This window comes from Plectrocnemia conspersa, unplaced genomic scaffold, assembly GCF_051122295.1.
Source record: "Plectrocnemia conspersa isolate PC_06_02 unplaced genomic scaffold, ASM5112229v1 ptg000002l, whole genome shotgun sequence".
Lineage (NCBI taxonomy): Eukaryota > Metazoa > Arthropoda > Insecta > Trichoptera > Polycentropodidae > Plectrocnemia > Plectrocnemia conspersa.
Genome location: NW_028277166.1, coordinates 5691191 through 5705160, shown reverse-complemented (window position 1 = coordinate 5705160; position 13970 = coordinate 5691191). Strand labels below are relative to the sequence as shown.

The 13970-nt window shown below is 33.8% G+C and overlaps 1 protein-coding gene across 3 annotated transcripts in view; it reads left to right on the top strand.

Annotated features, from left to right (window-relative positions):
* Khc-73 (Kinesin heavy chain 73) overlaps nt 1–13970 on the top strand; it is a 135283-nt gene that overhangs the window by 106008 nt on the left and 15305 nt on the right. For all 3 annotated transcript variants that reach the window (XM_088205019.1, XM_088205018.1, XM_088205020.1), the window contains exons 4-6: nt 9365–9633; nt 13302–13700; nt 13772–13951. In XM_088205019.1, coding sequence (XP_088061145.1) covers nt 9365–9633; nt 13302–13700; nt 13772–13951 — 848 coding nt within the window. The remainder of the gene's footprint in view (nt 1–9364; nt 9634–13301; nt 13701–13771; nt 13952–13970) is intronic.

The following is a 13970-nucleotide window of genomic DNA, read 5'->3' as shown; positions in this document are numbered from 1 at the left end:
CTATAGAACCAAACAACTTAACCTTTTTTTAATGATATTGTATTGATTTGTTCTCATTTCGGTATATCTTGTAATTGTCCAGCATCATCCAATCTATGACCAACTGATCCCGCGATCGCAGCGGCGTATGAAGCGACGCCTGTGAGTATTTGTGGAACTGATTTAGGCGCCGGCGTGAAACGTCATCGTGACGTCACTGTGGCGCTCTAACGCGTGTATATTGGGAATTCGCTTACCGTAGACAGCTGACTAAGAACAGACACTCAAAAATGGAGTTATTTTTCTTCTCGGTGTAGCTTAGAAAAATCATTTTTGAGTGTACATGTCATCGTGACTAGAGGTATGAATATAGCCTTGAAGAATTTTAACGGGAAACAAAAATTAATAGTATTTTTATTCACTTGTAATAATAAATAAAATATTTTTATACTTAACTATTATTTGGAAATATACAATGTAATACAAGGCGCACAATGCATTCGAACTATTTATTTTACGAAAATAGCTAAGAACAAATCTTAATGTTTTAAAGATTTACTGTAATTGTTTTCTATATGCAGATGGAATCTGTAACTCGCTTGAAGTTAACACTTGATTGCACAGGAACGCTATTACATAAAAGCTAGCGATTTTTCGGGCATAGAGGAATTTTATTAGTGTTTCGCTAAAATATTTCTAGCACCTTCAATTTACATCGGATTTAAATGATTTTTCTTATAAATTACATTTTTTTATAAAAGTTTTTATTGTAATTTTTTATATAATCAAGAACAAAAATAGTTTAGAGATATAAATATGGTCTTTAATAAATAGATTACCAATAGATTCATATGGAGAGGAAAACGGCAGAGAATGCACAGATATTTATAAAAACTGAGTGACGTTCATATTTTTTTTTGTAGTAATGTTTTTCTTAACACATGTCACTAATAACAATTTTCGTCGCACGGAAAATGCGTTAAAAAATGTTAACGCATAGACGTAAAAAAACAAAATTTCCCCGAGACCCGTAGAATAAAATGTTTTAATCACCCAAATTGGATATGAAGTCAGTGCGACGAAGCGTGTTACATTTCTTGATTAAGAACGGTAAACGATTAGAGAATGACAACACAAGGATTTTCTAATCCAATTTTAATGCAATCGATTTTATGAAATACTTAAAGGTCATTAGCAAAACGTAGAAATATTGAATTTTAAATTAACCAGCATCTAAACTAGTGGTGACTAATACCCAAAAAATCTAGGTTCAAATCCCATATGAACTTTTGTGTTTTTAAATTTCCATCATGTCTGTGAGATCGCATAATAATAATTTCGATCGATTATTGCAAATTAGGTTTTCCTAGATTTTCTTAATCTCACGGATGAATATCGTGATGATTAATTCAAATCGTACTGGGTCGTACACATTGAGTATATAAAAATATTTAATAATGAGATACTTCAGTGACTACAAAAGCTAACAACAATTTAGCATCTCAAGTAAAATATTCAAGCTATAATTTAAAATAAAAAGTTTTAAAATATCGTTTTAATTTTAATAATCAAATCAACTGCATAATTATTTTTATTTTTTAATTTCACCTTTATTTATGATATAAAACTGAGTTTTCTGAATCTTTATTAATTTGGTTAAATAATATACACGTTTATGTAATGATAGCTCGTAAAATTTAATTACACCTTTAATCTTAAACCTCCTCGGTGCCTTAGTACGAAAGCGAAATTAATTTGTAAGCTTCCGAATGTCATCCGGTTATTAAAATGTGTTCCATGTATAAATGTTGATAATAACACTGTAATACTGAAACATATATATTATATTTATTTTTAAATGTGAGACAGTATGATTTAATTTATCTTATCATATACATATGTAGTGGAAAATGTGGCGTTTATTGTATAATCGACGTTCAAGTTGATAGCAGAAATTCAGCTCTAGCCGCTTTGTTTAAGACTAGTAACTCTATTAAATAACTTTTAGAAGTGAACTGAACAACTTCGATTCGCCGCCCTAGGTGATAGTTCGTGTTTGGTTATTCAGTTCGGGTTATTCAGAATTACAGACACCAAGTTAAATGTCCCTTCGGGACTTGATTAAAAGTTTTATTTATTGAGACGTCAATTTTAATGTGATTCTTAATAATATAACATATAGATCGGGTTATACAACTTTTGATTAAAATTACAACAGTTACGTCCTGCATGAATTAGAGAAAGCTGGGATAACACTTGACTTATCTGGATTATAATATCAGTCTAATTAAAACGGCCACAATTGAAACAAAGGTCGTTTCTTATGTGAAAAGACTATTCCTAGGTCTTAGGGTGCTCTCATAATTTATCAGATAATCATCATACGAACCGATTATACGTTTCGGTCCATTTAGTACTTCCGCGATACACGTAGTGCATATCGCGTACTACGAACACACAAGTCACAGCTCCAAATCCGTTAATACCCCATTCGTCGGCCGTAATCCTGCCCGTCGCTCTCGTCCGGGGCTCAACCCGTTCGGTTCGCTTCACAGAATGCTCGCGTACTACACACAATCGCGTTGCAAATTCATTAATGTCTTCCTCCAACCTTGGACCTTTGCCAGCTGAAATTTTATTTAGCCTTTCCGCGTGTGTGCGATCCTTTCTGCGTATCGATCTTGGGAAACCTTTCATACACCGGCTGAATGGCGGCTCGAACTTCTCCGTTCGGTCTGTTTGTCTTTTGATACAGTAACGTAGACGGAGCCTTCTTTGTGTCGAATGCGGTTACCTTTTAAACATGTATGTATGAGTTATGCGCGAGTTTCTTTTGAGGGAAGTTTTCAGCTCAATTTAACGCGAGGCGCGCAATTTCTAGCGTGAAACAAAAATCTGATTTGCGATAATTGCTTTGACGACAGCGTTCTCGCTAAGTGTTTTTTTGGATATTTTTCGCGGAATATGCGTAAATGAAATTGAATTTAGGTTCTTTGAGTTTCGAATCAAGTAATTGGTTTTCGCTTATTTCCACAATAATGTAAGATTAAGAACTTCAAAAGAATAGTATTTTTTTTATATATATATATCCAATATTGTTATTATCAGCAGGTCGTATCTGTGTAAAAGTCTGGTTTTACAGACAAAAAATCTGATATGTATTATAAAAACGGCGTGAGTTGACAGTATCGATACTAGCGATTTCAAAGATGTGACAGTCAATGAGATGATGGCTTTAAAGATTTAATGCGTCATGATAAACTAATAAAGAGTGATCTAACTTCAATTTCCGATTTTTTAAAAAAGCCCACAAATTTAAGCATATCTTGAAATAATGCAACCTGTGAACTTTTCACGCAAAGCATCTTGCGCCGTCTTCCACATTATTATCTTCGATTTCGTGCCAAAATTAATCGGTTATCATGCGCCTATAGCGCTCACCATTGCTTGATACAGTCCGACCTTGATTTTTTTTCGAAAAAAAAAAAAAAGTAAGGCCCAATGACGCCGCCTGACCACAATGCGCACCAAACAGTAACTTTTTGGGCATGCAATGATCTTTTGTAAATCACAAAGATTTTCCTTCCAAGATCAATTTACTGCTGCTCTAGCCCCCAATCTGCGTAAATTATTCGCTGTCTATGATCTCTGGGCTTCAGTTCTTGTATTGTCTGAATATTATATGGGTGTAGGTGTAAGTCCATATGCAAAATGCACCAAAGGGAGACATAAAATAAACTTAAAAGCTGCGAACGCCAACACGGCCACATTTTCACTTACAGCAGCAATATTCCCGGCTAAACGGGCGTCATGATGATGTCTTACCCTTACTCCAACGCTTCCAGTCTCTTTAAATTTTTTCACTGCGTTGTGAATCGTTCGCTCAGTAGGTCGATGAAATTTGCTATAATCTTCCTGTAAATTTCAATACACAGTTCGTACAGAATTGTTATTTCTGTAAAATAATTGAATAATTTTAAAGCGCTGAGCAGAGGGTAAGCGATCTATTTCGTAAAAGTGTTGTTTCAAACTAACATTTGACACTTTGAACACGCGTTGTTATTGACAGCTGTCTGATTTACAGTGTTGCCAACATATGAAACTCGAATTGAATTAATCTGCATAATCAAGGCATTGCATCAGATAATAACCATTTTTTTCTTACAATGAAATTTCAAGAACCTTTTCTAAACTTTTTTGGTTAAGCTGGAGTACTTGGTTATTCGGGGATTCCAAATTATACATACTGATTTAAGAATCGTGCGAACCAAAGTGACACGAATAACTGACAGTTCGTCGGTGTGAAACGCTCGTAACAATCCGAGCTTCTTGAATTTTTTTTCGCAGATGTCGCTTACGTGTAGAGAGAACCTCCGCTTGCTCTCGAAAACGAGAGATCCTTAGTGCAAGTTTCTTTAGCTAAAACGTTCAATAGAAGTAAATCTCCATAAAGATTTTAAATCATTCTATAGAGAAAAAGAATCCACAACAGATCGAATGCATTTAAACAATTTTAAATCATCGGCTTACAGAAGAAAACTATAATTTATAACTGTCGTATTTATGTCATTAATAAATAACGTGAAGAGCAAAGGGCTCAAGTTGCACCCTTGAATCTCCGAAGGGGTGAAATATTTATTTCACAATCAGTCGCTATTGGTTATGAACTGTCTTACGATCGCTCAAATATTTGTGCTAATAATCTATGAAAAATCTTTTCAAAATCAATATATACGAGGTCCACTTGCATTCCCGTATCAATAAATTTTGTCACTATTTTTCTGAAAGGCAAAAGGTTAATAATAGTGAAACGGGGGGTTATCTTTAGTGTCTGGCGGAAGGAAGGGGGTTCTTGGAACCAAAACTTTACTGTCGAAATTACCGACGATGAGTCGCGCCTTATCTATTTTTTCTTGAAAGCAGTTTGCCGTGGCACAAAAACACGTATTCATACATAAACATGCATATGTATATATATAACAGTAATTGGAACAGCTTCTCGTAGTTTTTTGTGCTACAATTAAGTGATGGTGGTTACAAATGAACATTTTGTATAAATACAATATAAAAAAAGTCTTCAAGAAAAAGGTACTCACAAATAAAAAAATACCCACATTTAATTAGCCCTTACACAGTTTACTACAAATGACACTCGATTAGCTACCTCGTTTACTTGTTAAAGTTTCATTGTTTTTTTTATACTATTTGCGTTTTTGTCTTATTTGAAGATTTTTTTTGTATATTTCACTTGTGTGATTAACTAATTTAGTCCGCAACCTCGTTGTACATTATTTTTATTATTACAAATAAGTAAATTCACATTATTATGAGCCGACGATAAAAATTGTTTATAAATATTTGTTGAATCACTGCTGATGGTGGCCTCGTGAAAGTAGGAATCTGGTTCTGATGTACCTACACTTAGTCATAGTTTTTCAAATCTTTTAATTTTAATGTCGAATGTTGACTATATGTTCTAGTTTATATAGCATGTTTTTATGCAATTATTTTGTCTCGTTCCTTAGAGCTTCTAACTGTCATTATTACATTTATAAATTTATCGCGCTTTAATGTTAATTTAACTGCGTCTTTTGGTAAGTTCTGTGCATAATTGTTTTATGCAATTGTATGTTACTAAACTGTAGTTTTCATATTATTGATTGATACAATTTAGGGCATCTGTCCGAGCAACTTCATGGGTCTACAAAATAATGAGTTTAAAAAAAAGCGTCAAACCTCAACGGAATAATTTAGTCTAACACTGCCGCTGTTGTACATTCTCCAACTGCTAAAATGTCCGTATACTATATTATTTAAGCAAAAAATGAAAATAGCTTTCCTGTGACCTTATTACAAGGGAACATCCCCCTAATGGTCATCCTGGCTAGCCCACGGTCTTTATTACACAGCAGCGCCGTAACTTCTGCGCTACGGCAGGGTTGGCCGTCTTAAAATTTATCGCCTCGTTCAAATTAAAAATTCTAGACCCTGCTGGGACTTGAACACGTGCGTAGCACAGATACGCATTATTTGCAACTTTAAATTCAACATGATGTTTAACGTCATAATTTCAGTTTCAATATCTCTCGAGGTTTTAATTGGTGAATTCTTACGCAGCTCGACGCACAAAGTTAAATCAGATTGGACGCTAAAAATACCACTGGGATGTTTCACGAAACCTCCACGAGATAAATTCTAAATCAGTACGCCTCAAACAAATTTTATTACATTCCCGGTTATTCGGGTAGCGAAAGAAAAATGTATATCACTGAAAAGGTTTTGCGTATATTGAAATCGTAGCAATCGATATCAATTTGAATAGTTATAATTTAAAAAATGTGTACATGTATAGAATATCATTTACAAAACCATATGATTCATATTTTCGATAAAGTAGATTTTCTAGTTTTTCGTTTTTCACAAGACCTACTCTCAATATAATATTAGTAATTGAATATTCGTTTTCATACTTTATATGCTGTGTATATTTTAACGGCAACTGAAAATGTTTGCACTTCAGGCTCTCGAAAGCAAAAAAAAAACTGTATAGAATATTCAACGTTTTCCCTTTTACCCTGACTAACCGTCACAATAAGCTAAATATTAAATTATGCTAAAGTAAAAATAAATCAGTATTATTCCTTTCTTCTTCATCTCATCGTTCTATTGTGCTGTTGGTTTTAACGAACGGGGCAATAAAATCGCGTTTTTGTCTTTTGGCGCGTTTGACTGACGTTTGTGCTGTTTTTTTCGCAATGCGGCAAGATTTCGCATGTGTGTGTAGTATTTCTGTTCTGATCGGCGGGTTGAACTTTGATTGTTTCGATTATAATATAAGTGGATTTTTTTAGTTGTATTTTACTTAGACGAATACGTGTTTTGAATTGTTTATAGAAATTAAAATATAACAACTTTTCTGATTTATATTATATAATTCTCCGTTTCTTTGAGTGCCCGCCTTCTAATTAACGCTGCGAATATTAATCATTTTTCTTATTGTTGTTTTTTGGGTCTAAAAGTTTTATTAAATCTCATTATATTACCAATGTATTATTACTTGAATTGGTTTTATTATTTTTTGTATCCGTTAAGTAAATTAATTATTATTTTTTATATTGCGATCGTAAAAATATACCAATTATTTTAATGACATTTTTTAGGACCCATGTCTTGTTCGCAAGAAGAGTTTTATTTATATACAATATATAATTCGAAGGGGACCTGGAAAATTATCACCCGCAATTCACCGCCAGCCATTTACCACTAGCAGTCAATTGATCGCATAAACAATTTATAGCCTACAAATGATCGCTAGCATATTTTATCGTCAGAAATATAATTTATATGAATTTATTCGTATTTAACAAACGGTTAAGTTGTATTGGTTGCAGTGATTAAAGATAATTCCGAATACGAAAATACCACAAGTTATTATTTTCTAATAAGAACAAAAGTTCATCAGTTTCAGGAAGTTTAGTGGCGAATTTTTTTGGTTGTTCTGAATACGACGATTTCTGTTTTGTTTGTGTTGGTAAAGCACATTTGTTCGATTATCGCTTTCTACTGGTTAATTATGTAGACTACAGGCGGCCCTCGACTTTCGAACGTTCGACTTTCGCACAATTCGCTATTTCGCACATTTAAAAAAAAAACAATTTTTTTTAAAAACTTTTTGATAGCGGTGAATCTTTTGCTTCAATCGGACGTTCGTATGATAGAAACAGGTCTACGATATGTTCCATTTTGCAACATAAAAATATAATTAAAGAATACGTTCAAAATTGTGGAAAATAAAAATATATTTCCACAATCTTTAATGATATGTTTCCAAAAAAACACAGCAAAAACAAAACATGGATGAAATGGAAAATCTTTGTCATCGTAGATCGATGACCAACATCAAAAAGATGTCCCTCTAGGTATTTCAATTATTCAAGCAAAAGCTCTTAGTTTGCACAAAGATTGGAAGGATAGATTAAAAAAATATTTTAACACGGTTTTTCAAGCAAGTAACGGTTGGTTTTACAATTTTAAAATGAGGTATTCTTTTCATAATATTAAATTTACTGGAGAATCGGCTAATGCGGATAAAGATGCTGCAAAAAAAATATTTCCTAATTATCCAAAATTATTGAAGATGTAGAATATTCCTCTAGCCAAATGTTTAATGTAGATGAGACAGGTTTATTTTGGAAAACTCTTTAACAATGAAAAATATGAATGAAGCCTTCACGCACCTTGACAAATTTTTAAATATTATGAATGATTGTGATCCCAATGGAGAACGCATATCTCAAGTGCGTGGGGCGATCAATAAAAACATAGCATGTTATAAAATACTATATGAAGAAAAGAATAGTGGAAAACAGTTAACTCTTGATAATTTTTTAAAGGAAACACCCGCAAACCCCACCTAAACGTGTCTCTTAAACGCCTCTTAAACATCTTATATTTACTTGATAAATAAATATTTTAAAATATTCACAATTTCAATTTTTTTTACTTCCCTCGACTTTCGTACATTCAACATTCGCACACATTTTCAGGAACCAATTATGTGTGAAAGTCGAGGGCCATCACATATATTTAAAACTCTGAAAATTAAAAAGAAAAGTATTTAAAAAAATACGGCACAGAATATATTTAATGATTTAATAAAAATATGTGTATAATAAAACACAAATTTAATTGTCAACCATCTAATTCAGTTCGCTTTAATGCGGACGGATTGGAATCTCGGTTTGCTTACTTTTTCAGCACCCAACGCGCGCAGTTTCACTTCTTAATCACCAGATTTATCGACCGTTAAACGTAAAATTTTCGTACGAGTTAATCAGTGACTCATTTCTTCATTACGAACGTCACTTTTATCTGCTTTAATTTTGCGGGTTTTTAAGTCAATCCTTAATAAAATAGTAGAAACAATGTCTGTTAAATAATTTTGAACGTATTTCTAAATTATAAATGGTTAACTAGCTTATTTTTAATGGGCTATTCAAAAGACGAAAGTTCAATAAAGTACTTTGAATTTATCACGTATATTGTGCTTATATAAAATAATTTAAATCGACTTTCATGATCAATTTTGAGCTGACGCTGCGACATTGTTCGCTCTGCGTACGTTTTATATACCAAATACGCCCCTGGGAAAATAACGCATTACCGAAAAAAATCCCGTATCTTATAAATCTTAATATAAACGTACACACATATACACACACGTTAATGCGATTTTCTTAATAATTGAATTACCGAATTAACCGCGCCGAGGAGGTTCGCTGTTTTCTATACCTTTTTGTATGTTAATTCGCGAGGCTTCGCATAATAGCCCGTCGCAAATTCAATTCTCCGACCCTGCTCTAATGGTTATTATTTTCTTCGCCAGGTTCCGGCAAGTCTTACACCATGATGGGCGCCCAAGATTGTAAGGGCGTGATACCGAGGCTCTGCGACGCTCTTTTCGCCGAGATAGCCGTGCGACAGACTCCCGAGCTGACCTACAAGGTCGAAGTGTCATACATGGAGATCTACAATGAGAAGGTGCACGATCTGTTGGACCCCAGGACCAACAAGCAGTCCCTCAAAGTGCGGGAGCACGTGGTTCTAGGACCTTACGTGGACGGACTGTCTAGGTTGGCTGTCACTTCGTATCAGGTCAGTAACACTTTATATTTAAACACGAAGTGAGCGCGTCATTTTACGCATGTTATTTTTTTACGAATTATATCGAAAATATTTTTAAGTGTACCTAATCTGATGCTTTATAATGATTGCGTAAATACCAAGTACCAAATTCTATTATAACATGTTAATACTTGGATATCTGACCGTTAAAAAGCTGGTTTAATTTTACCGCCGTCATAAAAGCTTAATCGCGAAATTTAATATGATTTAAGCCGGGGTTCTTTTACGTTTAAATTATTATATTATATAACGTAATGGATGTAAAGCGAACGAGGTCGTTTTAATTTGTATATTCTAGTTACGTTATTGTACTGTAATATATATTAACGTAGTTTTTGGGGTTAAAATATGTAAAACGTACGTTGTTAATAATTTATGTGCTCGCTCATCCGTTTGTGCGGAAATAGTTATAACAGCTGGACTTTCGCCACAATGATAACACTTAACCTTTTAGTTGTTTAACATTTAAAATGTAATTGTACTTTTAATCAATAAATTTGGCAATTAGGTTTGAATTATTTATTATTTTTATAATTGCTTCGTATTATATATAGTATGTAACACTACTAATATTAACCCTTGACGATGATTGATAGCTCGTTCTACATTGCGGCATCTTAAATCACTCTACTCTACTCTAATCTAAGAATGCCGACCAGATAAATATTTATTAGTGTTGTTACTTGGAAAATCCTTTATTATCCCAACGCGAGCCGGAAATAATACACACCTCCGAAATAAATCTACTGGTACGTGAATCATTAGTCTTCTTGCCGTTTCTTTGCGGCTTAGTGTATACAAGCAATTTGGATAATGAACCCTCAAACAACGACGATTCATCTCAGAGACATTTCTTGTAAATACATTTTTACCCTCCCATCAAACTACAAGATCGATCTTTCGCGACTCGGTTCTCTTTATCGATCGAGTTGCGCTCTGAGTTGCGTCACGCTCTCTAATCCTGTTATGTGCTTACTAAAACCCTATCTCGAGTCTCCTTCCGACCCGTGCGCCCTTCCTTACGACCCTTATCTTTACCTTGGAAGCGCCCCCTACTACGCCTAACCTACCTTCAGTGATTGTCTCTTCCTTGTAATATCGTATCTTATCTGGCTTGTTAGAAAGAATATCACTTTAACCTTTGCACTCGCGTACTTCGCCTCTTTGGGAATTTCTCTATTGCAACTAACATAGTTTATACATCGCCGTTCAAGTTTAGCAGTTGCGGGTAGTATGCAGCTAAAACGCTAACTAATTGCGGTTGCTGTCTGTTAACGTTTTGATAGCTAGGATCGATGAGTAACGCTCCTGCTTCGACAAGACTCAAAAACCGGTCCGTGTTAATAAATTTGTACACAAAATGCTAGTTTGAAGCGGTGTTTTTTTAATATACGCTTCGACGCGACTCTTAAAATTCGTTTCCAAGCATACTTTGTAGGAATAAATATTTTTTTCTTTGAATAAATAAAATAATAAATTAATTGCCAGCTTCATGGTCTGACTAATGCAACCTGTTCACTCCGTATGCGCTCATACTACTGCGTGACTCAAAAACGCGCACTAAACCGTTTCGTGTTAATAAATTTGAATACAAAATGATAGTTTGAAGCGGTGTTTTTTTAATATACGCTTCGACGCGACTCTTAAAATTCGTATCCAAGCATAATTTGCAGGAATTGAATAAAAAATATTTTTGAATAAATAAAATAATAAATTTAAATAATAAAAATGGGTTGACTAATGCAACCTGCTCACTCCGTATGCGCTCATGCTACTGCGTGATTAAAAAAAGCGCACTAAACCGGTTCGTGTTAATAAATTTGTATACAAAATGCTAGTTTAAAGCGATGCTTTTTATTATACGCTTCGTTACCACTCTTGAAATTCGTATCCAAACATAATTTGCAGGAATTCACCCGTTGAACTCTTATGTCGAGGTGGACAAAACATCGGTTGTTTTTACCAGCAACTCCAATGTCGAGGTGGGCTCGACATTTTTTCAAGCTGTTTCTTAAATAAATTAAATCTATTTTATTATTATTTTTTTATTTCGGAAAATTCAGGTAATGGTTTAAAAAAAGTTCTACGACCAAATATATATTCATTCAACATCTAGAATTAATAAAAAATGGTCTGCTTAGGATCGTTCGGTAGACGCAGCAAATGCTTGATACAATAGTCTGTTGCGACATATCGCTGTGAACATTTTGTGTATTTCTGCAGTAATTCATTCTTATTTGAACTGTACTTACATTTAAATAGTTTTATCATTTATTAGTTAATTATATATTAAAATTAGTCTCTTTTTTTAAATTAATAGTCCAGAAGGATGTTTTAAACTTTCAACAATGAATGAATGTAGTGAAGATAATGACTATTTTAGATGAAGTTTCAGAATATTATATTATATTATAGAATATTATATTATATTATTATAATTCCACAAAAGTCAAAAATTATTGGATGAACCCAAAACTTTGCAGAGACACTAATATTAGTTCACATAACCTCACAAAAATATTATTGTGCGCCCAGTGCTGCCCTCTCTGTGCCAGTTCGCGAAGTTTTCATACTCTTCTCTTACTTAACATTTTTTTTGGTTTTGATTTGGTGTCGCATGTTAAATACCAAAAGATCATTTATGCTAATATACAGATGTAATTCAGGTGTCATATTAGGGCGACGGTGTCGTTGTAGTAGCCAGTCGAGTCAAAAAGCTCATGTTGCTGCTTGTTGTTGAAGAGCTCATGCTGCTGCTTTTTCAAATATGTATGTGTGTGTTCTCTTTGAGTGAGCAAGTGTCAAAGCAAATAAAAAAATACTCATTTATACCAATTACGCCGTGTTGTCAAATCCCGCTTCTCTAATGTACGCCACCTTTAATTTAGCATTTAGTAAGTCTCCCGGGTGGCCTTGTATAAATAAAACCATTGCACTTTTTGATGGCCACAAAAATACCGAAAAAATATTAGTTGTGAAAAACGTATTATTTAGTGGTTCAATGGTTCAAACGGTTTAAGAAGTTTTGGCTCTTGGTTGTTTTAATATGACGATCTTTCGCTTGGGTTTCTTCGAAAAAACGCCTTAGTGTAATTGACGCTTTTTAATTGAAAATTAAGTAGAAACATATTTTTTCTTGAATTTGATATCAGCGTTATTAGTAGCAGCTCTTGTTTATCAACTAATTGGTGATATGTTCGAATCCACACGTGTTTCGATTTTAGAAAATAATATCAATATTTTATTGAACTGGCGATACATAACATTCTGTGTATTAAAACTCTTTCTGATAAATAATCGCAGCATATAAAAAATCGCATACAAATTGAATAATCCATTCTTAAGTTAATCGTGTACAAACATACAAATCTACATATATCTAGTTTTATTCTGTGTAAAAAAATATGTTATCTACAATATTGGAATTGATAATAATAATACTGAAATTAAAATATAAATCGACCATCTCGTAAGTTTTTAAGAAGGTCGATTAACTAAAGTCACGCTAGGGCGCGAGGGTATAATTGTTTTTATTAATTTAATGCAATGATTGATTGATTCGGTTAAAACACTTATTCAAATTGTCTAATCCGTTACCGTTTAAATGATGACTGATGATCATGATGTTTTCATTGCAGGACATTGATACGTTGATGGCGGAAGGTAACAAATCAAGAACAGTAGCCGCCACCAACATGAACAGCGAGTCGTCCAGATCACATGCCGTCTTCTCAGTAGTTTTAACCCAGACTTTGATAGATTTAAGATCTGGCGTCACTGGCGAGAAAGTGTCGAGAATGTCACTGGTGGATTTGGCCGGTTCTGAAAGAGCGGTTAAAACGGGAGCAGTCGGCGACCGTTTAAAAGAAGGATCGAATATAAATAAGTCATTAACAACACTAGGATTGGTTATTTCTAAATTAGCCGATCAATCGTCCGGAGTTGCTAAAAATAAAGATAGGTTTGTCCCATATAGGGATTCTGTACTTACGTGGCTACTCAAAGATAATCTAGGTGGAAACAGTAAGACTGTGATGGTAAGTATTTTTTTTAAATATTTTTAAAATATGTATATTAGATTGGTTTATAAATGTGGTTTGATTTTAAGGTTGCTACGATATCGCCGTCAGCCGATAATTATGAAGAGACGTTATCGACTCTCAGATATGCTGATAGAGCTAAACGAATTGTTAATCACGCTGTGGTGAACGAAGATCCAAATGCTAGGATAATTAGAGAATTAAGACAGGAAGTGGAAGCGCTGAAGGAAATGTTGAAGCATGCTACTGTAAGTTGCATATTATTAT